Source organism: Lycorma delicatula, chromosome 3 (genome assembly GCF_047948215.1).
Source record: "Lycorma delicatula isolate Av1 chromosome 3, ASM4794821v1, whole genome shotgun sequence".
In the NCBI taxonomy this organism is placed as follows: Eukaryota; Metazoa; Arthropoda; class Insecta; order Hemiptera; family Fulgoridae; genus Lycorma; species Lycorma delicatula.
Window position 1 is genome coordinate 121,730,766 of NC_134457.1, and position 23,751 is coordinate 121,754,516.

Consider the following 23,751-nt stretch of genomic DNA (forward strand, 5'->3'; position numbering starts at 1 on the left):
TTCATGTAAAAAGGAAAAAGTTCCAGCCATATCTTGGAAAAAAATGATATCAAGATGTGGCCTAGTTCAAAAGGAGTGATTTTTGAAGAGGATGAACTTAAGATCAATTTTTGCAAAGGGTTTTGCATATTAAAAGTAATTTTAATATGTATAAAGTTAATGAGTTAGCAAGATCTAGTGGTAAAATCTTGCTTTGATTATGTCCCTTTCATCTTGAACTCAACCCAGTTGAGTTAATTTGGGGACAAATCAAAAGTTATATAGCTTCAGAAAATACTACTTAGAAAATATCTGATGTTAAAAATTTATGCTTAAAAGCCACCTATAAAGAGGCCATCTCAACCCCATAGGGGAAGACACCCGCCTAGTGACGTTCTGGTCGCCATATCACCCCGCCATTCCTTGCTATGTATATATATATATATATATATAAAGCAGGCCAGCATGAATGGAAAAACTGTATGAAACATGTAACAAATACCATTGCAACCAAATTATTGAGATGATATAATAGAAAACAAAATTGAGCCTCTCATTGTATCTTTTAATATGGACAGCACGATGGATTTATTGCAATCAGATGATGAAAACTGAAGTGAATTTGGTATTTGTTTATTATCATAGAAATTTAATCTAAAATATTAGTGAACTTTTACTGTTAGTGTACAATAAACAATTTCCTAACTCTTAAAAAACTCAAGGAAACTACATAACAATAAACAGTTGAATAAATTAATAAAATAGTCATGGGTTATCAGACATGCCCAACATGGTAAGAAATATTTATTGATCATTTAAGGTTTTAATTTATTTAAATTTAAAATATATGTATAATTTTTGTAAAATATAATATCATGTAGTAACTGAATTTTAATGTCGTGTAGTTTCTTTTATATACATCAGGATTTACAGGAGATGATTGTTAGCTGGCTGCCTGAACACTCTGTTTACTTGAACTCTATAAGCTAACTGAATTAGGTATATAAGTAACATTTAGTTTTTTAGTTAGTCAAAGTTTTTTTAAACTTTGACTTTAATGCATTAATTTTAACTCCTGATGATGGCTTCCAAGTAAGCCGAAAGATCTAGAGAACATATCAATGTGCTGGTAAGGTGGATTATATTAATTTTTAATTTATTTAAAATTTAGTAGTATATTTTAATCACTGGTGTGAAATTATTTGTTAGATTGCCTTAATCTGCCATCAATTTGTATGATATTTCAGACTCTTATGAATATTTTTCAATCAAAAAAAAAGTACACATAATATTGAAATACAAACTTCCTGCTTGAATTTGTGCTTAGTATTGATAATTTGGGCTCCAGCTTCACGAGCTACTGTTTTGATTTCAAAACCATGTGTAACCAGCTCAACTTGGACTGTAGATGTGTAAAAAAATAAACCAGCTCTTTGCTTATGCTAAAACTGTGTAAAAAAAATCAAAACATTATCAGCTTACTGGGTTTTTGTGTTCTCAGAGAGTATCTTTGGTGCCTAGTGTGGAAGAATAATTTCTAGTTCAGTCTGACAATTTCAAAGAGAAAGGGGTTTGAAATTTATGTGAAATTCAAGTATTGTGAACTAACTAATCTCACAAACTTGACTCAAATGGTCTATCATTGATGATCACAATAAGTTTATGTTTTATCCCTTTACAAGTTAAGTTTTTTTCCATAACCTTTGTTAAACTCTCTGATCTGTCTCCTAACCATTCCAGTACCATGGTATTTTCACTGTAGATTCTTTTATCTGATGATGAATATCATCAGAATTGCATCTTTCTGTGTTGAGAAAACATGTAATTAATTTTTGGATAGCTACTCAGCTAGCTGCCTTAAACATTATGAAACCACTAAACATGTATAGCTGCATTGTTGTTTTTATAATGATTTATTGTAACTCCTGAATAAATAAACGAAATAAGTACACATGCTTTAGACAGCTGCTCTGTTGCAGAAAATTTTCATAATCTGTATTCAATTTCTGTTTACTCCTTGTACAATCGCAACTAAATACGTCTGTGATAATTTAAATAATAAAAATGAAAGTACTTAAACTAAATAAATTTATAATGAAAACAAATGTTGAATAAAGAATGGGTTTAAAGTCTAAAAGTTAAATAATCATTTAAACAGAATTTGAGAGTCTCTTGTGGTGAGAGTAAAGTAAATAATAAATTTAACATGGTTCCTTGTTTTGATGTTAACTTGGCCGTGTTATTAGACAATTTTTGTTTGTAAATTTATATATTTAGTATAGATATTTACTATATTATTTATTTCAATATCTTTTGAACATCTGGACTTGAAATTAATATTTTTTAATGTCCGTTCCACTTTTTATTAAGAGTATAATACACTAGATTTGAAACTAGTTTTCTTACATTTTTCTTGTTCTTCACAGGTGTCTACATCAGTTTCCGATGGTGAATCGATATCGCCTGAAAGGGAAAGAGTGGACAGCAAAGTAGCACGTGTAATTGGAGGACTTCCTATAGCAGAATATGAAGGTTCCCCTCGTCGATATGGGCCTCGCCCACCTGAAAACCCTGTATTACCAAGTGCCCATAGTTTACTTGCATCTCCTTCTGTATACATTCCTCGACCAGGCTTTCCTCAGGTGGTAATTTTAAAATATTGAATTTGAAGTGGTATTGTTATTTTTGTTTTACTGCCAATTTTTATAGACGAGGAATGTTTTTAAAGTATTATAGTTCATTTTGAAATAAAAACAAAACTGTGAATAAGTGAAAAAATGTGAATAAGTTTTATTACTTACGCATAAAGATTACATTTATTTACTACTTTTCTATATAGCTGCTTTCAACTTCAATACATTTTTTGTAGTGTTTCACTAGCTTCTTCTTTCCCTCTTTTAGAAATTTTACCACCAGTTACTTAACAAACACTAATGCCATTTTTCAATTTTTCATCATTGTCAAACGTATGTGATGTAAGCCATTGTTTAAGGTGAAGAAAAATAAAATAGCTGGAAGCTGAGTTCAGGCTTAGGGTAGAAGATGAAAGATTTACCAACAAAATCTTTCCAATTACCTCACTATCATGATTTGTAATGTGCAGCTGGGCTGGGCATTGTCACACAAAAAAAAAATACTGCAGGATGGCGTCTCTTGTCTTTTGCTTTTTATTATAGCTCTTCTGAGATTTTTTATGTTTCAAAATATGGTATTCACAGTAGCTCTACGATCACTAAATTCAAAGGTGCAAAATGCACCTTTTGTCATAAGAAACAGCAGCCATAAGCTTCTTTACCAGACATTCTTGTTAAAACTTCTTCAGTGTAGGAGGTGATGAATGCCGGCATTGCATCGACTGCTGCCTTGTCTGACATTAAAATAAGAAATTCAGGTTTCATTTCCATTAACGTGATCAAACAATTCATCACCTTCATTTTCATAAAGCTGAAAAAATTCATGCACTGCAGCAAGAAGTTTTTCCTTGAGTGTGTTGGCCTTTTTTTATAGCCCAATTTTTTAGTCAAGACTTCATATATCAAAGATCATGATGTATCAGAGAAAGTTGTGACACAACAAAGCATTGGATTTCACAAGTTTTTTGTAAGCATTTTCAGTCACATCATTTACTATTACTGATAATAAAATGGCTGCTACGTTCTTCATCATGAATGTTCATTCACCCTTCTTGAAATGAATAACATCCACTGTCTTTATTGTCATTCGTAATAATTGGCTCACAAACTTCACAGATTTGCCTGTGAATTTCAGCTTCAGAATTGTTTTTTATCACCAAAAATCAGATTATTCCACTTACTTGATACTTAGCAAGATCACAAATGGTAGCAATCATTATAAATGGATGAAACAACAAATGACTAAACTATTTTGCCAACTGTTATTTTGTTCAGATACAAATGCAAATCATTTTTTAAAATTCGCTGCACAGATTGTCTAGAAATCCCAAGTTGTGCTGCTGCCTTTCATGTTGATTTGTCCGGGCTCCTCAGTAATGCTGGTATGGACAGCTTCGATATTCCGTGGAGAACGAACATTGACAGACCGTTCGTGCTTACTCTCAAAAATGAACCATCAATAATAAATTTTTCGTAAATTCTACATATTATTTTAAATGAAAGCGACCACCAAGTTTGAAAATGTGCATGAAATTGTCTTTGTGTAAGCACCACACTTTTCATTTCATTAAAAAATAGCATAGTCTTTACGCACTGTTCAACTGTTAATCTTCCTTTGTCAGCCATCTTGGAACGATACACAAACAGTGCATTTGGAAAGAGAAGAAACTAATATTCATGATCTGCTGTCACTTTTGTCAACATATAACACATTAACAATTATTGCCAAAACGAATGTTTGATCAGTTCATGCGCCAACTTTTTGTAATTGTTTTTGTTAAACTGCAGTTGTTTGTGTGAGATATAAATGTTTTAAAGATGTTACCAGAACAGTTGAAGGAAAATATTTTCTTTATATACTTAAACAATGTAACATTTATGATTCATAATTATAGTATTAGGATGTTTACAAAGAACCTAATGATTAGCTTTAGTTTAACCTCAAATCTGGACTGCATATTGCAATTGAAAAAGCTTAATTCAGTATATCTAAGTAAGCCATATTTCATATCAAGCTCAGAAATAAAAAATACATTATGTTAATATGCAATTATCATTACATAAATAGACTTAGAGTATAGAATCAATTGATGGGCTTAACCCATTCCGTATAACCCGTGTAACCCATTGATTAACCTGTTGGTTAATTTTGATTATTTTCTCACTTGTTAGAAAAATTAAGCTAAAATCGGTTTTAAATATAAAATTGGATTTATGAAATTGTTCTTTAATTAAATAAAACAATTAATGACGTAAAATCAGTTTTAACATTTTCAAAATAATATTCATTAGGTTAAACTTAACAATAGATATAAAATTGGACAACAAAGGATTTTACAGAAATATTTTAATTAGTAAGATGTACTCATAAGGCATGAATAACTTGCTAAAGTCTGATTATGCAAATTTGTCAAGAGCTAAGTGTAAAGCTTAGGTTAAAAGGTTTACAGTTGACTTATATTAGTTTAGGTTGTTATCCACTTTAATGTTAAGAATATGATAGCCAAATAATAAATATATATTTATAAAAATTGAGTTAAAAACTAAAATTATATAATTTAAAATAAAATTATTTCATTTATAAATATACCTTTTTTATTTCTAAGTTGCTGTAAAGGTGATAATTGAAAGGATAAAGAGTAATAATAAGTAAATTTCAGTTTTCTTGTGATTCACTCACAACAAATTAAGTTAATTACTGTATTACTACTACATAATATTACCTGTTTACTTATTAAAGACGATTGACATTACACAGACTCCATTCTACACAGAGAGATTAAAAGCTGAAGTTTATGACTGTAGAGAGTAACCAGTGGAATTAAAGAATGCAAATTTATTACTGTATAAAAAAAATGTAAATCATAAAAAAACAGGAGATAGGCCTGTTTAAATTGTGTCAAATTTATCGTTTCATCCAGAGAATTAAGTACAGGGGAAGTTGGCTATATTAGTAATAAGAAGAGAAGTAGTAAGTGTAATTGCATACATAAAAGTAATATGTTAGAATGAAATCTGGGAATTGAATTAGAAAATTCATAACTAAATTATTAACACCTTATGTGCTAAAGTATTAAATTCTTATTATATCACTATTTTATTTTCTTGTTGTTGGAATCTTCATTTATTGTTTTCAGACATATAAAAATTTACTCTATTTACTCTTTTAAAATAGATTAATACACCTTTTTGTAAATGTATTGCATAATTAAACGTTCATTTATGCTATGAAATTGGTCACAACAGGGAAAGAATTAGATTACATAAAAAGTAATATAAATATTTATTAAATTAATTTTATTTTAATCTTATTAAATTATTGTGAAAGCAAATTCATCTTTAAAATATTACAATACAAGTAATTCTTTTTAGAAAGACAAATTATGATTAGTAAGGTTAAAAAAAAATTGTAATTGAGTAAAAAACAGTCATGTGGAGCTTGTAATGAGGTTGAAAAAGAGTTGTGCTTTACTTAACAATATTTTTGATATTACAATTTGTAATTATTGTATAATGCCAAACCAAACTGTAATTTCCTGCTACTTTGCATATTATTATGTTTTTTTAATTTCTTAAAGAATCCTCCTTATATGTGGTGTTAGGGATTTATTGAAGTAGTTTGTTATTTTTGCAACTTATGTCGATTATCATTATTATATACATCCAAAATTGTTCAAAGTTCCGAGAATTTCTGTTCAAGTGCTGTGTAATTTGTAAATTTTTTTTTTTATTTTGTGTTTATTCATTTTTAATGAATTGCTCACATTATCCATCATCCATTTGTTTTCCAACCCGTTTTTTTTTTATACACTATGAGATCTGTTCAGAAAATAACCGAACTTATTTTTTTAATCTTTATTATTATTTTACAAATTACTGGTCCTTGTCCCCTTCAAAGTACTTCCCTCCCCTACTCACACACACTTTTCCCAGTGATGTTTCCACTTCAAGAAACAGTCCTGGATATCTTCATTTGAAATGGCCTTTAAGGTCTGTGATGAATTCCTTTAATCTCATAATAGTCTCAAAACAGCACCCATTCATCACAAATTTTAATTTTGAAAATAAGAAAAAATCATAAGGAGAAAAAATCATACTTCCTCAGCCTACCTACTCTGGTGAGTAGGTAGGATGAGGGAGTACAGTCATCTGATTTTTGGCACAAAATTGATGAATTGACAAAGTTGATTATGCAGGAACATTGTCATGGTGAAAAAACCATGATTTGTCTTACCACAACTCTGATCTCTTTTTGCGGATTTTTTCACATAACTGTTGTAAAATGCCTTGATAGTGTGCACGAATCACTGTTTCAATTGAGGCAAGAATCCAAAATGCACAATCCCATTAAAATCGAAAAAACAAAGACATCACTTTGACGTTGGATTGAGACTGAAATGCTTTCTTGGGGCATGGAGATCCTTTGCCAATCCATTGTGATGATTGAACGTTTGTCTCAATATCATAGTCGTAAACCCAGCTTTCATTTCTCATTATGATCCTTTGCATGAATGTTTCTTCATCATTTGCTTGTCCAAGAACTTGCTGACAAATGTGTACTCTATGTTCTTTCTACTGTTTGGTCATTAAACTATGAACAAACTTTGCTGCGACTTGAAGCATGTTCAATTTTTCAGTCAAAATGTCATGGCATAATCCAATTGAGATGCTGAACTCTTCTGCAAGTTTTCTGACAGTCAGTCGGCAATTTGCACATACCAGATTTTTGATTTTCTGAACATGGGTGTAATCAGTTGAAGTAGAAGGCTTTCCTGGTCACTTGCAAATCGTGCAAATGATTCGTAATATTGTGTACGATCCAGAGCATCATCACCGTAAGGTTGTTTCAAAAGTTAAAATGTTTCTGTGAAAGTTTTCCCCAGTTTCACACCAAATTTACATTGTGCTGCTTCTGAAAAATGCACATTATGAAAATTACCACTAACACTTTAACATGTTGCATTCAAATAACAATAACACAAAAACTAAATGAGATATCACCAATCCAAGAACATGTGGTTACAGAGGAGGTTGTAATGAACAAATTGTTACCAACCGCACATCACTAAATATCTCTATTGGCTCGTAATTAAAAATGTTTGGTTATTTTTTGAACAGACCTCATATGTATGTATTTATAAAAATGGTATTATGTAGTATAAAAGTAGACTGTAGTCTAAGACAAGATCTCTCTTGCTTTGTATTGAACTTTAAAGTAATATTATTGTTTTATTCTGATAACAATTTTCTTTTATTATTTAGAGAGTAGTATCAGAGGAAGTTGATGTATCTACTGATGCTCAGAGCCCCTCGCACACTGTCTCTACAAGAACTACTTTTGACTACCTTTATGAATTTTCTGAAACAAGAAAAGTACTGGAAGATTTCTTCAAACCAAATGAGAAGCAGAATAATTCACAACATTTTCAGGTTAATAATTTACTTTAGTTTTATCTGTTTCCTAAACTAATATTGAATCTGAAAATAAAATATTAATATAATATACAATAATATTTACTATTTTTTAATCTTTTTAAAATTCATATTATTTCTCTGTAATGTTAAATTATATTTTAAATTCTATTAATATAAACCACACAATACAGTTCCCTTCAGGCTTGATTGAAAATTCAATTAATTAAATTAATTATTTCATTTGCATAGTTTATTTTAGTATTTTTAATATTTTTTAAATATACATTTTAATTAAATGAATTCAATGATGACTGAGGATGCAAGATCCTGTGAAAGTACTTCCATGATAAAATTCAGGTAAGATATGTCTTGCCTCAATATTCTGTACTGGGTGGTTTATAGCAATACAATTTGAAATATAATAATATTATTAACTGCTACTTCAAGGTCTAAAACAGAATGGTGTTGCACCTTTGTCTCATCCTTTTGGTTCTAGGTGTGAATGTCGATCAAGCTTGGCATTTTTTATTAGCTTACAGTATTCATTGATAATTAAATAACTAAAATTGGGTATAAGCTTATTGCGAGGGTAATAAATAAACTATATTATAATGAAATTTAATTTATTTATTATCCAAGGAGCATATGTTATTAGTTTTCAGTTGTGGTAAATATATTAATGGTAAATTAATTAAATGTTTGTTATTAATTGTAATATTAGGCAATTGTTTTTCATTTATTTTCTAATTTTATTTTTTTAAATAAACTAAAATTATTTTTTTCAGTTTTTATGTTTAAATTATTTATATTCTAATGGCTAGTTAGCTTTGTTTTTTATATGTTGACTGTATTGCTTGTGAATATTGTAATCTTACCATTGTACTAGGTTTCAGCTATATTACTAATGTATCTCATTACTGTAATTGGATCTAGAATGTTAGAAATGCTTTGTTGATTTAGTGTAGCAGTTAACAGTAAGCCTATCAAGCAGTATAGTTTGTTCTAGACTTTTTCAGATATAATAATAAATAATAATATTTTAATAAATATTTTTTACTTAATTGAATATATTTAATATACTTATTTTAGCATCTCCCTTGTGTAAAAACATAATTAATGACCACAAAAGAACATTTTTGTAATTGAAAAATATTTATATAAAATTATGCAAATTTTAATTTTCTGTTTAACTTTTAATTCTAAGAGACTATTGAGACTATTGCTGCATTTTGCATAGCAATCTTAAATTGTATATTATGCTCTGTGGTAACTGCACTTGTCATCACAATGTCTGTTTCATTGGCTTAAAAGAATTTTTTTTACCAATATGAATGCTTATGTTTATGGTGGTATTACCTGAACAGGAAAACAAAACAAATAAAAAATTTCCTGCGCTAGGAGATGTTTGTATATTAGGAACTAGAAGTTACTGTGTGACATTTTTTATTACTATCTAGTGTAATTTTTTAAGGCAACCTTCTAATTTAGGTTTTAATACGTTTAACCTAATAGTGAATCAGATTATTGGAATTAGCTATAGTGAGGTTTTGGAATTTTCTTTTATCCTTCTCACTTTAAACAATAAGCATGGTATGGAATACATGTTACTTTTGAGAATGCTTATTCTATTTTCAGGATTAACTTACGTCTCATGTCATATCATCTACAACCATTTTTGTAATGGCATGTTGATAGATTTGATTTTATAATGAATAGAAGATCAGGCTTTAATTAATAGGCGCCATAGTCAATGTTAGGCTTTTTGTTTCCTGAACGGGGATTAGAGCCTTTGAGCAGCTTCACTGGCACAGAGCACCACTACCCCACTGAACTCCAATAAAGAAGTCAAATTTTAAAGCTGCTGTTTCAAATTTTGTGTAATTATATTATTTTGAATTTTTAAGTATTAGTTGTTCATGATTTATACATATATTATTACATAAATTTTCACTTATGTTATTTTTCTTAATACAAGAAAATACCTTCATATTTTTGTTTTGTGTATGATTTGGAGAATAATGATTACATAGTTGTCTATTAATGTCAGCTGGTGACAAACCCAGTTTTCTTAACAGGTGGCCCACTGCAATCAAGAAAATAAAATGCTGCTACCAAAAGATTTTTAATAAAAAATCTATTTTATAGAAAGTAATTTTACTTTCTACAAACTTGAAGAAATTTTGAAGAAGGAATGGTTAAGATTGTTCATTGATGTCTATGAAAGATTTTGTAATTCAAACATTACTAAGAAGTTGGAAGAAATTATTGCCTGAACTGAAATTGATATTGTTTAAATTCATTCAAACTGATGTTTGAGTGGAAATTTTCATATTGTAATAAAATATTTGTCATGATGAATCACCTTAGTAGAGAATGTTGATTATCACCTTAAGAAGTATGAAAATAGCCAACATTTACCAAATTTTTAACAACTGTGGAAATTCATAAACATGGCTGCTCCAATGTTTTTTTTTTAATGAGAATGAAGAACTAGAAGGTTTTCTCAAATCTTAAGATTTGATTTTTTTAGCTATTAACTACCAGTAATGTTTATTTGTTAATACATAAAGTGAGGAAATTTAATAACACCATTCACAGAAAAGGAACAGAATTTCTTGTTATTGCTACTCCCAGATAATACTGTTATGAATAACCTCTTCCAATTATATTGATGTTAACATTGCCGCAAAAAAGAGAAATGAAAAAAGAAAACAATTTCATTAACACCGTTTTAGATAGTACTTTTTTTTTAATTTTTGTGTTATTGAAATTTGGTTTTTAGTTTTTCAGTTGTTTTGTCATAATCCTTATATTCATTACATAAGCGTAAGTCTTTTTCAATATGGGATTCTATTTGTTATAATAAAATATATTCATCTTCATTCTTCATTTTGGAGAAATTGGACCTCATAATAAATATCATCTGTAATTATTTATTTATTTGTGTTGTAAGTGGAACATAAACCATTTATTTTCTTCCTGATCACCAAATTTCACTTCAGTCAGATTCTCTTATATTATCTTCATATTGCTTTTTCTTTTTTATATTTAAGGTTATATGATTAATCTATTTTTGCTTGGATCATTTAATGTTTTCTATGTCGAATCATTCCCAAGGCTTCTTTGTTAGTGGCCATATAATGCTAACTACTGTTCTCAATTCAGTACAGTAATGACTTTGTCACATTGACCTTTAAATGATTTGATTTCAAACATGACCTTTAACATGATAATTCCATAATTAAGTTATTGTTCCATAATATTAGATTAATTATTCCATAATTAAAAGGTGACATGCTCTCCCGTAGAAAGATATCACAAATTTAATATGTTTCATTTTAGATGGTATTGATAATTTAAAATTATAAAGTACTACTTAACTGACATAATTTGTTTTTGTTTTTAACATTCTACTCTACTTTTGTATTAGCTAACTTTTTGGTCAAACAATATCACACCGGATGCATATTTAGATTGGACCTGGAACTGTGACTCATATATTGTTTCACCAAGATTACATGATTAACAGTTTGCATTATACAGCCTTAATAGTCTTCTTATGTGATCTCTGGATTATTACACCTACTATGTATAAAGTTATCTATAAATTAAACAAGAGTTCTGTGGTGTTCCTGACACATCATCTACTTGAGCTATGGATATGCCATGCAACCTTGTTTCACTTTTGCTGACTTTAGTTTTATCCATATGATGATGATCATCGCTAGCAGTAGGTATGTCTGACTCAGACATATCTACTGTTGACTGAGATCAAATATGGATGCAGATCCTTTTGTAGCTGAATTATTTGTTTGCATCCACATGTCCCATTATGTAGTGCACAGTTAATGATTTTTTTACAAAACAGCAAATTAAATTTTTTGAGACATTCTGAGACCAATTTTTATTGATTACTTATTTCAGTTCTGTTGCAAAAGAAGCTTTGTCTTTACAGGTAAAAGTTCCACAGGAATACATATTTACTCAAGGTTATTCCTAGTGTTCCTGTATGATGTAGTGTATAAGTTAAACTGTATATTTTTCATCACCTTTATCCACTTGTTTAAGAACCATTCATGTTCTACAACAGGCCCCATTTTTAATTATCTGTTCACGTGCAGTGAAAGTCTATCAATTTAATAATTGTTTAACTGTTAATTAGAATATCTGGTAAGTGCCCAGAGTTTATTAGTGACCTAAGTGCTTTTGGTATGCCCCATAATAGGTTTACTTGCGGTGGCCATTGCTCTTTATTAGTAGTCAGATGAAAATTTAACATCACATTTTTTTATATTTCTACTACTGTTTGCTGATATATCTCAGATATTGTAGAATCATGGTACTGAAAGAGAAAGAAAGTTTATGTGATAATCACCAAAGCACTCCTTTCAACATAACTGTACAAACACATTTTCTTACCTTTTTTCTGAAATGTGAGGATTTGACTGCCAATGTGTGTCTTATTTTGATTGTTTATCATGTTTTTATTAATCTGTTGTGCAGTAATCATGACGATTTTCATCACCTTATTAGAATTCAGTGCAGGTGTTAGAAATAACAAATAATAAATGTACAAAAATGATACATTAACAAAATTGTCAGTTTGAAGTCATATAATGATCAAGTTTGTAATGTTGTGAAGTATCAGAACTGATGCATTGCAAAAATATTTCTTTTTTTTGTTGCACTGTTGTCCATTTTTGTTAAAAAAAATTAATATCTTAGAGGTATATATATACATTACAGGAGTTAGAGTATGAACTACGGAGACAAGGTGGAGCAGGAAATGCATATGTTGGTTTAAGATTAGCAAAAGCTACTCCACAGGATGAAGTCCCACCAACAGATTCTGTTAGAAAATCTAATGATGAAACTACAGTAGATCTGTTAAATCTACAGGTTAGTAACTAATTTAGTTTGTTAAAATACAATACACTCATAAATGTAAATTTCAGTTGTAAACTTGTGAAAAAAAATGTTAGTGTCCTCATTGGGTTTTTTATTTTCATTATAGAATGGGAAAAATGATAAAGAATTTTTTTTCAGGAGGGTTGTGATGAAGTTGAAAATGAAGGTGGTACTGGTGGTCAAAGTAGAAACTTCACATTATCACCTGAAACGACTGATTGTGATTCAAATTGTGACAGTGAAGCTTCATCTTTATTAGCTGTAGAACCACCTCCTGCACCATCAAGGTCAGGGCCTACTATGCCAGTACTAGAAGATGGACTATCTTCTGGACACACATCTGACACTGACAATAATAATCCTACTGTAAGTTAAGTAATTACTTGGCAAATTTGTCTTTTTCTTTTAGCAAAAATGTAGCTTTTATTTATAGCACATAACTTGTTTAAAGCAAAAAAGGTGCTATTAGAGATATGAAATAATAAATTTGAATATTTTGATTTTTACTATATCTCCTGTTAAAAGATTTCTAATACATCTATTCCGCTTAAATTATAGTTTGTCATGATTATGGGTCTGTTTATAACAATAAATACAAATAAATTAATGATTTTGCTACAAAAAAAATAAAAATAAATAATTTAGATTGTCTTGTTTAATTGTTTAGTTTTAAGTAATTTAATTAGGTGTCAATTTTTGATCCTCTATTTTATTTATCCTTAATACTTACGCACTGCAGTTAGAAATGTTATTTTCATAAATTCTGTACAGAATTGGAATCTTTACTTATAAACATAGTTCATTAATGTTTATTATTTTACTCATTTGACACAATTTGTTTATAGATTGTTTTCTTATGTTCGTGGTTTATATGACACGTTTTTTGAATTATTAAATTAGTTTCTTTTCTCATTAGATGTATCTTATCAAAATTACAGTTATGTACCTTTCTTAGGATTTTAAGTTACTAGTTAAGGAGGCTATTGAGAAAGTAACTTCCGATTCATTATTAAATAAACACCAGTTGATAAAAAAACAATTTATCATATACATCTATCTTTTAGCTACTTTTCTACATAATTGCCGTCTAAATTAAGGCACTTGTCATATTTGTAAACAAGTTTTTGAATGACCTTGTCTTAAAACTCTGCCACTTGTGAATTAAGCCAGCCATGTAGCTACACCATTTTTCAACTCATCATTTTCAAAATGCTACATTGCTAACCATTTCTTCATTTTCGGAAAAAGGTGATATTTCACTGGGAGCCAAATCAGGATTGTATGGAAGATGGTTCAACAATTTCCATTTTGAACTGTCAATTTGGTGTTAGGTGCATTCCATCCTCTTTGTTGTGTGTTTTTCAGAAATATGCTTAGGCACCCAGCAAACACAAAATTTGTGTTCTAACCTGTCGGTTACAATTTCATACAGCACTGTTGGTGATATATGAGGAAAAATCCTGATAATTTTGTTATTGTGATCAACGATTTTCTTGAATTTTCATATTGGCACTTGCAGCAAGTTCATCTCTGACAATCTGTGATCACTTCTTTCATAAATGTTTGTTCAACTTTCTCAAAACATATGGCACTGTTGTGTTACTCCACTGTCACTCATGTTATTCCCTCCATATACTGCAAAGGTTCACATTGAATTTCCGCAGTTGACAAGTTTTTTGCATGAAGGAAATGGATGATGGAGCTTACTTCAAGTACAATGGGATTTGCTGTGACAACACTCATTTTGAATGAAAGTTTTACAGGAACAAACAAGTGAGTGATATTTCCAATAACACTACTAGAACCACACTCAACTGGGCTGTCCAACTGTGTAATTGTAGAATCGCTATACCCCAATTTCTTCGCACAATACTATGAACTGGAAGTTAATTTCTGAGTAGCCCTCATATAAAACAAAAAGGTGTTATTTTTTATAATAAATTTTTATTATTTGTGGTTATTATTCTACTATACTTTATGATGGTCAGCTTTGTACTGTTTATTTCAGTATAACCTTTTCTTGGCATTATTTTCATTTTTGCACCAATTATTTGATTTTCCATTTGAGAAAAAATTTGTGAGGTGATTTCTATAAATTAAAAGTCGCAATGTGTTAGTGATATCATAAATGAGTTTTAGTAAATTCTTATTAAAACTCAATAAAAGTTTTATTGCAATAATAGTTTGTTGATAGAAAAAATGATTTTTATGTTGATCTTATTCAGTTTGATTTGTATTTATATTAAGACAACCTGCTTTTTAACTGATTTAGCTATTAATAAGATGTGAGTACACAATTACTGTATTGTCTTTTTAATTTTAAATGCTGTTATGTAGTCTAACCCTGAAAACCAAATTATAAATAAATCACTATTTAGTAGCAGTGTAGCAGCTTGGATATTCTGTCACATAGTTAAATCATGGAAATGTTCTTAATAAGTAAATATCTTTTTAATAAAAAATAATAAACAAACGTATTTTGTTTGTGATTTTATTTGTAAAATCAGTTTTTTGTCAGCTTTTCTTTTAGTTTATTGAAAATATTTTAATGATTTCTTTTTTTATTATCTTGTTGAAGCCAAACCTTTATTTTTATTCCTAATACGAATATGTATTTAACTTTTGTTTATGACTGTAATATTATTACCTGTATTACAGTTGATGTTTTTCAGTGAAAATTCACAAATATTCTCATGTTCATACTTTTTAGAGTTAAATGCAGTAATGTATCACTACTTAGCATTCATTTAACAGGGTTATGTAAAAGTATGTTTTAATATTTATTTTATTTTTTGCTATCATTCCATTTATGAATAAATTCATTTAAAAATGATGTATCAAATAATTTTGATAGTACATCTTGTTTCAACTTCTTACATGTTGTATAAATCTACTCTGGATCTTTTCATCTTATGGTCACCAATTATTTACAATCTCCAGTTGCAGCAGCCCTCTCTTAAAGGCTGGCTTTTTGCTGTTTAGATAAAGATTTTGCTAAAAAAAAGGGTTTTTCTGAATTTGTTTAGTTTAATTTTTTTAATGTTTTATTTACATAGAGCAGTTCTTGTGCAGTGTGAATAAAATTTCAACTTTCAGGAAGGTTTCTTATAAACTGCTTTTTATTTAATATATTCTCTGTATCTATTTTAGGTATTATTAATGAAGCGCCAAATTACTGAAATAGAACGTGAGATAATTGAACGTAGTAATAGACAAAATGCAGCAACTGTAAATGGGCAGAATGGTAAAGTAAATTCTTCAACTGAGGAAAATCAAGACACAAAAAAGAATAATTTCTCTGCAATCATTGATCCTGCAGACATTGATTTAGAATCATTAGACCCTTTAAGTAAGTAATTTTCTTATTTTTTATTTTACATTAATACTGAAAAAATCAAACCAGTATTTTTCTGGTCTCTAATTATTTGAACTTTTGAATTTCAATAATTATTTTGTTATCATGGTTTTTATTGTAATAAAGAAAAATAATGTTACTAGGAGAAATGTAAAACTCTGGTTTTATAAAAATATAGTGTAATGTTATTATTATTTTACACTTTCCTGACCTTCTAAACAGCAGAATATGGAAATGAAATTTTCAAATTACAAGCATTTGCCACTCCTGTGACTTGTGTTAACCAGCCATTCACTAGCAATTTAAATATTTACATATATATATTTAATTTACATGGTAGTTATGTTACTTTGAAAGAATTTATTAAGCATGTTATTTTTAACAAAATGACACCTCATTTGTAAATATCATTGACAAACAATCAAGTTATTATATAAAAATAAAGTATCCACTTACCAACAATTGTGAGTATTGATTATCTGCTTTTGGATTATTCCTCCATCATCAGGGATTACTGATTAATTATGAATTTTATAGTTGTGGATATAAATTTTTATAGATGGGAATTAAAATGAGAATAGGATTTAATATTATTATGTACAGTTGAATGTCAGTTAAAATAAGTCAACGTTAAAAGAAAACTGTCTGTCAGTAAGATGTTTACAACTGTTATGCCTATCAAGTTATCAACTGTTATAATCAAGTGATTGCAGAAAAAATTATCAGCTTGCAATGTAGATGATAATTTTTTGCATGTTTTTAGTTCCTCACTAAATGTAATAAAAATGATTAATAATAGTAAATTTATAAAAATTACCACCTTGCATTGTGGTGCACAAGCTTACTTCTGGGTTAATTGTCTGCAATAACTTGATTGTTTGTCAATGGATTTTTACAAATGAGGTGTCATTTTGTTAAAAATAAAATGCTTAATATATTTTGTGAAGGTAAAAATTTTATCAAACAAATAATTAAAAAGATATTGAAGATTATAAAATGAAGATGGCTACCATTTTGAAATTTTTGAGGGTGACGTTTTCAACATTTTTTATTTTGTAGAACATCACTAGTCTTATATTTGCAAATTTAATTAAAGGAGGTTCACCCATTCCTGAGAAATAATTTTTTTGTTGAAAATTCTAGAATGTACCATAATCTAACATAAACTCCTTTTTCTTAATATCATTGGTTATTATTTTTTTAATAAACTGTCATAAAATATAATTATAAAGTTTTCCTGTAACATTACATATAGTTTTTAAGATATCTTAACCTTTGTCAATATCTTCATGTCTTAAATAATCCACGCCACCATTTATAAATGTATTCATACCACTAAATCTATTCATACTTTATATAACCATTTCTATTCATATTGTAGTTATATTAACCAACTCGATTCGTAATTTATTATTGCCATATTGTATCGCTTCCTTCACTAGTCAGTAATGTTAATGTTTTTAAGGCAGTTAAAGCAAACAATTATGATTTTATCTAATCAGAAGTACCAACAGAAAACATACAACAGTTTTGATTATTTTTGTTTATGATTTACTGTCACAGTTTTTTCATACATAATATTGTATATTGATTTGTAATTTTGGTCTCTTAGATTTTCTGCTATGATTTCTAAGAAATTAAGTATTACGTAATATATTACGTTAATAATATATGTATTTATCATCATAGCTGCTATGACATGATTATTAATTATTAATGTATTCTTATTCAGTGTTTTCAATCAAGAAGTTTATTAGCATAAGTATGTATATTCCAGAGTATCTGGGTGCTTTCTAGTGAAAAGGAACTTCTAAAATTTATCTTTATGTTTTTATTTTTACTGATGTAATTAAGAAATTTTTTATAATATCATCTAATATAAAAAAAATACATTTTTTTTAATGTTTTCTAAAACTTTTGGTTTAATTCTTTCTTTTATAATTTAAATGATTCTTAATTGTTTAAAATAAATTAATTAAAACCCTTACTATAGAAAGTATAAAAAACTGAGAACAGTATTTGTCATTGAGGTTAATGATAGATTAGATTAGATGAACAAATTAAGAATATGAATAATAAAAATAATGATTGAAAATAAATTTTAAATTTGAAAAAAAAATGTTATAAATAAAATAATGTCATAATTATAAAATTCAAATGTTTTTTATATCAACTTACACCTTTCAAATACCAAAACTGAACACCAACATATAACATTGTGTATAATATCATAAAACAACAACAAACAAGCATGCATGTTTAGCTTCTTTGTGTGTGTGTGTGTCACATACACATGCATGTATTTATACATACTTAAGGACACTGTGGTTATAGATTCCCATTTGTGCATATAAGTTTAGATCCACATGACTGCACCTGTCAATTTCATAGACATCAAAGTTAAATGAGAAATGTATAGTTAAGTTGCAAGTGAAATGCTGCAATTGAAACAAATAAAGGCACTGGTAAACATCTGTACATTAAAGAAACACAGATAAACAACTAAGTAGTTTTTATGTTATATATGAGTTTTATGTATAGATTTCATTAAGTATAAGCTTAATATGTACAATGATATTTTCAGGGAATAAAACAAGCCTGATATAAATGCAGATTTAATAGATAAATTTTGAAATTATAAATAATTTTTAATCGTATATTTTTTAAAAACAGTTATCCGTAAATGGAATTTTAGTATTTAAAATCTGCTTCAGCATAAGAATAAAATATTAGGTAACTTTAAATACTTTATAAAATTTCTAATAAACATTATTTTAACTGTTTAGTATTCAACAGTTTGAGATCAACATGAAGAACTGAAACTTAAAGAACTGGTCCATCCAACATTTGCACAAATGTTAAACTTCAAATATTCTCTTGTTTTCTTATTTATTTAATGTACATATAAAGGATATCAATTATGATTAAATAATATTTTAAAGAGCTACCACATTTTTTTTAATATATTTTTTATGTAAAATTAACATGTCACACATTTTTATTACTTAATAGCATTCATTTACTACTGAGGTATAGAATATTTGTTATAGTAAATTATAAAGTATCAGCTGTTGTTATTTGTTATAGTTATATGTATTTTATCTAAAGAAAAGGAAGAAGTTGGCATTGTTTACTGTTTTATTAATAAATGTGAATGTTATCTTCCTTTATTTATATTGTAATATAATTATAATAATTTAAGCTTATACCTACTTTAAAAATAATTGTTAGCATCACATAAGTAGTAGTAAGAAATAAAAAATAAAAAAGTTACTGTTTACTTTTTTTTGGTACTTTTTTACAAATAATATATTTTTTGTATGCTAGATTCTGCTTTGAACACAATTTATTTGATTTCATTAGAAGGTATGTTAATGATTTATTAATTTATAATAATAACTATCAGCATATCAAACTGTTTTGTGTAAAATGCTAAATAAATATAATTTATCAGATAATCTTGTAACTGATCATTCTGAAATCTGATGTATGATCAGTACTTTTATTGTTTTTGAAAGAGTTCTTTGTTGCAAAGAAGAAGGGGTAAAGAGAAATGTTATAACCTTACACTATATTATATATTGTACTTATCTATACGTATATATATATATATATATGTGTGTGTGTGTGTGTGTGTGTGTGTGTGTGTGTGTGTGTGTGTGTGTGTGTGTGTGTGTGTGTGTGTGTGCGTGTGTGTGTGTGTGTGTGTGTGTGTGTGTGTGTGTGTGTGTGTGTGTGTGTAATTTACTTATATTATCTGGCATTATGATTTTCATTTATTACAGGATAATTTTATTGCTAGAACCTCAGGTGAAATGGTGGGTTAAAAAAATGCCAGATCCTTTGCTTTGAATAAATCCATGATCAGCTGATATGGAAGCTGGCATATAAGAAGTCTTTGTTGTGAATCAGACAAAAATTCAAATTTTACAAACCCTTTTTAAAATTAAAAAATGTGTTTGAAAACAATTTGAATTTAGCAATGAATATTTTAAAATGACATCTCAGGATATTGGATTTCTTATAAAAGTTATGCTAGTGTAAAATCACATTTTGTTACATGATACACAGTATTTGTTATAAACCAAGCTAAACTTATTTAATAGTTGAAGTGGATTGTGTTTAGTTTGAGAATTACCTCTACAAATGGCAGTCATTTGATCTTATTTTGGTGTTTGTGTAAATTAACTTTAATGATTATATCACCTATCATTTTGTTTACTTCTTCTGAAGAAATTATTGTAGTTTTCTGTTGGTAGGCAGAATTAAAGAAATATCTGTTTTTTTACAAACAGAAAGTTGAATAGAAATAGTTGAGACACTAATTAATCATTTTTCACCATTTTTTGTATTTTGTAATCATTGTATTGTTATTATTTTAAGTCTTTTTTCATCTGTGTGTAAAATATTTTTACTTACTTTCGAATTAGGTGGTGTCTGTGAAAGAACGCCCCCTCCTCCAGCACCCCAGCCTCATCGAAGATTAAGTGCTGATGTACCTGCACCAAGCGTTGAAGCTGCATTAAAAGATATACGCTTAACTTTGCAACGTACAAAAACATTACCTCTTAGATCACCACCGACTGAAACAGCTCCTGTTGAAGTTAACACTAGTCCAATATGGATACCAAGGTAAATATTATTTTTTAAGTATTGATATAATTATATATCAGGCTAAATTCAGTAAACCTTTCTTCTGACATCCCCTTTACCACCTTTTGATCTGATTATCTAAAGCAACATAATGATGAAGGATGTTTTATCCATAGTCTTAAGAATATCGTGCATAGATATTTTATTATGAAGAAAAAATCGTAAAGTTTTCAAAACATTTATTTTATAAACCTTTCTTTCTATCAGTTTTTTGGAGTACAAACTAAAATTTATTTTGTTTTTTGTACTATATATTATCCAATCATTTTAGAAGGGTTTATGTAAATCACAAATAATTTTTTTTATTTTTGGAAAAAAAATGTCTTCGTAATTTAATCCTGCAGTTTCCACATTGCAGCGGTATCATATGCAAATGATATACTCTAGACTATGAGTCTAGTATATACTCTTAAACAACAGAAGTCTGCCTGTGGTTATTTCTTATTTCACATTTGGGTGATCATCTGACCATTGCAAACCCACTGTAGTGGTAACATTGCTACTGCCCTAACTCATGCACAGGCATCTGCTACAAATGTGTCAATTTTCCAAGAATCTTAGATAAGATACATAGAGACAATCGGAAACCACATTATGCCAGAATGTTTCATAGTTATGCACTAAAGTGAAATAGTAAGTTAGAGGTTGTTCCAACAGATTGTGGCATCTTATTGAGCCTTCCAAAATGTTGCTGATCTGAAGCTTATGTTCATGTCTGGTTAAAGTATCATAATTTGTGACTCCCTAAAAAGGATGTTCCTTAATGCGGATTGTGTAGAAGATTTACTCTTAACAATATGATGAATGAACCTAAAAACTTCCTTCAGTGATGAAACTTAGTTTCATTCAAATTATCTTAATATGTAGAACACACATTTATCATCACTAACCTTTACACATATCATGAGATTCTATTTCTCTTTATGAAAGTTAGTGTGCTGTAAACTTTTATATATTGTGATAACATTTCAAATGCAAAGGTTTTAGCCAAATCATTCATTTAAGTGATAGTAACATACTACATTTATGTTAGTGGTAACAGTATGTCATTTTCCTGCAATTGTTTTAATATTGATTGTTATTTAAATCTTACTTATCACAAGTAAACTAATATTTATTATGTTAATAGTCAGATACTTCTGTGCTCATATTTGTTATTTTTCTGTTGGGTACTTACAGGCGGAGAGGTGGTCCAGCAGGTACTAGTGGTCCTAGTGGTGATGAAGGTAAATATTCATATATAATTAAGTTGTTATAATCTCACAACATGGTACTGTGAAAGTGTATTATGTTGGTAGTATAGTTTAATAATTTTTTCTGTGCTATTGTAATTTTTAATTATCTTTAATGGAATTTTTTTTATATTTATGAATGAGACTGTGTGACTGTTGTGATATTGTTTACAGTGCTCTTTTGTTTGTTTCAGAACAAATATTATTGGAAAATTTTTTTCCTGCGTAGATGGTGATACATTGTTCTCTTCATTGTTATTTGTAATGGAAGAGCCGTTTGTAAGATATATTGCAAATGAAAAAAAAAGTTTTTATCTGGATCATATAGATAATATGATCCATAAATGGATCTGATAAACTGATTTCAGTGCTATAAATGTACTGGTAATCAATATTAATAATATTGATTATAAGTATATTTTAGTTTGTACTGAAATGGCCATAGATAAGTTGCAAAAGGAATAATTACTTTCTTTCTTTCTTTATGACGTTATAGCATAGCTATAGTTTTAGAAGGGAAAATATTGTAATTGATCCAATTTGGGCATATGCGATTTTCACCTGATCTTGAGATTTTGATATCTAAGGAACCTTAAAAACCGGATGGAAATTTTCCAAATGTTATTGTTCATTCAAATGTCAATGTGTGTTCAATGTTGGCCTCTAAATCACCTTACATCTGCAGAACTACTTTACCAATTTTGTCGAAACTTGGTCAGATTACTTCTATGTATGGGGCTTTGATGCCATTAAATTATCAATTTAAAAGGTCAAGGGGGTGAGGCTTTAGAGCAAGGTCATCCTCAGTATCTCAAGATTTCAACTCTTAAGATATCTTAAGATTGATTAGGCATACTTTTTTTTAGGCACATTAACTATTAAAAAATAATATTTGCAAAAAACGTTTTTTGCAAAATCACACCCCAAAAAATGCTATAGTAGTTGTCTGCTATATTGTGAATCACAGATTAGCAGTAGAATTAAATTAATGAATAATATTTAAAGTGTAAAAAAGTAACTGGTCTGGCTGAGTATCAAACTCAATTGCCCGGTTGACTTGATACCTGGTGCATTAAGCCTCACAGCTACACCAGTCTGCTGTCTGTAGAAGTGAAATTTGTTTTATGTAAGTTGTGAAATTACATTAGTGTAGTTAGTGTCATCGCTAGAACCGCCACATCCATGGAATTAAATACTGTATGCACACACACTTTAGTTAGAATCGTTGAATTAAAGAATAAATATCATATTTAAATAAATAATAAATATTTTAAATTAAGGTTGTGTGTGTGTATGTGTGTGTGTGTAAGCCGTGCATCAGAAACTACCCATAGATGTAGAATTTTCCAGAACGTGGCTTTAGCCGTGCGACGGGAAAGTCCTACAACTGTGTTGTCAGCTTTTTTGTTAGTCTAACTAAATTATATGCAGCTTCTCATTTTTTTCAATTTAAACCTCCAATAGTTACACAGGAACTCTTACTCCAAATGACAATTAATGGCTTGATTACATCTTTATTCTTTATACATATCAACAGCATCTGCAATGAGAATTAGATCTTTGCTTGACCATATGA

At 28.6% G+C, this 23,751-nt stretch overlaps 1 protein-coding gene and 1 long non-coding RNA gene across 7 annotated transcripts in view; one reads left to right on the forward strand and one right to left on the reverse strand.

Moving 5' to 3' along the window:
* The window catches only part of LOC142321950 (uncharacterized), a 520,381-nt gene that overhangs the window by 383,439 nt on the left and 113,191 nt on the right, over positions 1-23,751 (forward strand). For 5 of the 6 annotated variants that reach the window (XM_075360498.1, XM_075360499.1, XM_075360497.1 and 2 more), the window contains 7 exons: positions 2,406-2,621; positions 7,875-8,042; positions 12,774-12,926; positions 13,074-13,301; positions 16,086-16,284; positions 20,721-20,922; positions 22,123-22,169. In XM_075360498.1, the coding sequence (XP_075216613.1) occupies positions 2,406-2,621; positions 7,875-8,042; positions 12,774-12,926; positions 13,074-13,301; positions 16,086-16,284; positions 20,721-20,922; positions 22,123-22,169 (1,213 nt within the window). The remainder of the gene's footprint in view (positions 1-2,405; positions 2,622-7,874; positions 8,043-12,773; positions 12,927-13,073; positions 13,302-16,085; positions 16,285-20,720; positions 20,923-22,122; positions 22,170-23,751) is intronic. The other variant, XM_075360501.1, reaches the window with a different exon arrangement.
* LOC142321952 (uncharacterized) lies at positions 18,473-22,225 on the reverse strand. The gene is made up of 3 exons (XR_012755746.1): positions 22,121-22,225; positions 20,710-20,789; positions 18,473-18,728 (listed from the first exon to the last, which is right to left on the reverse strand). It is a non-coding gene; the product is annotated as an uncharacterized LOC142321952 (long non-coding RNA).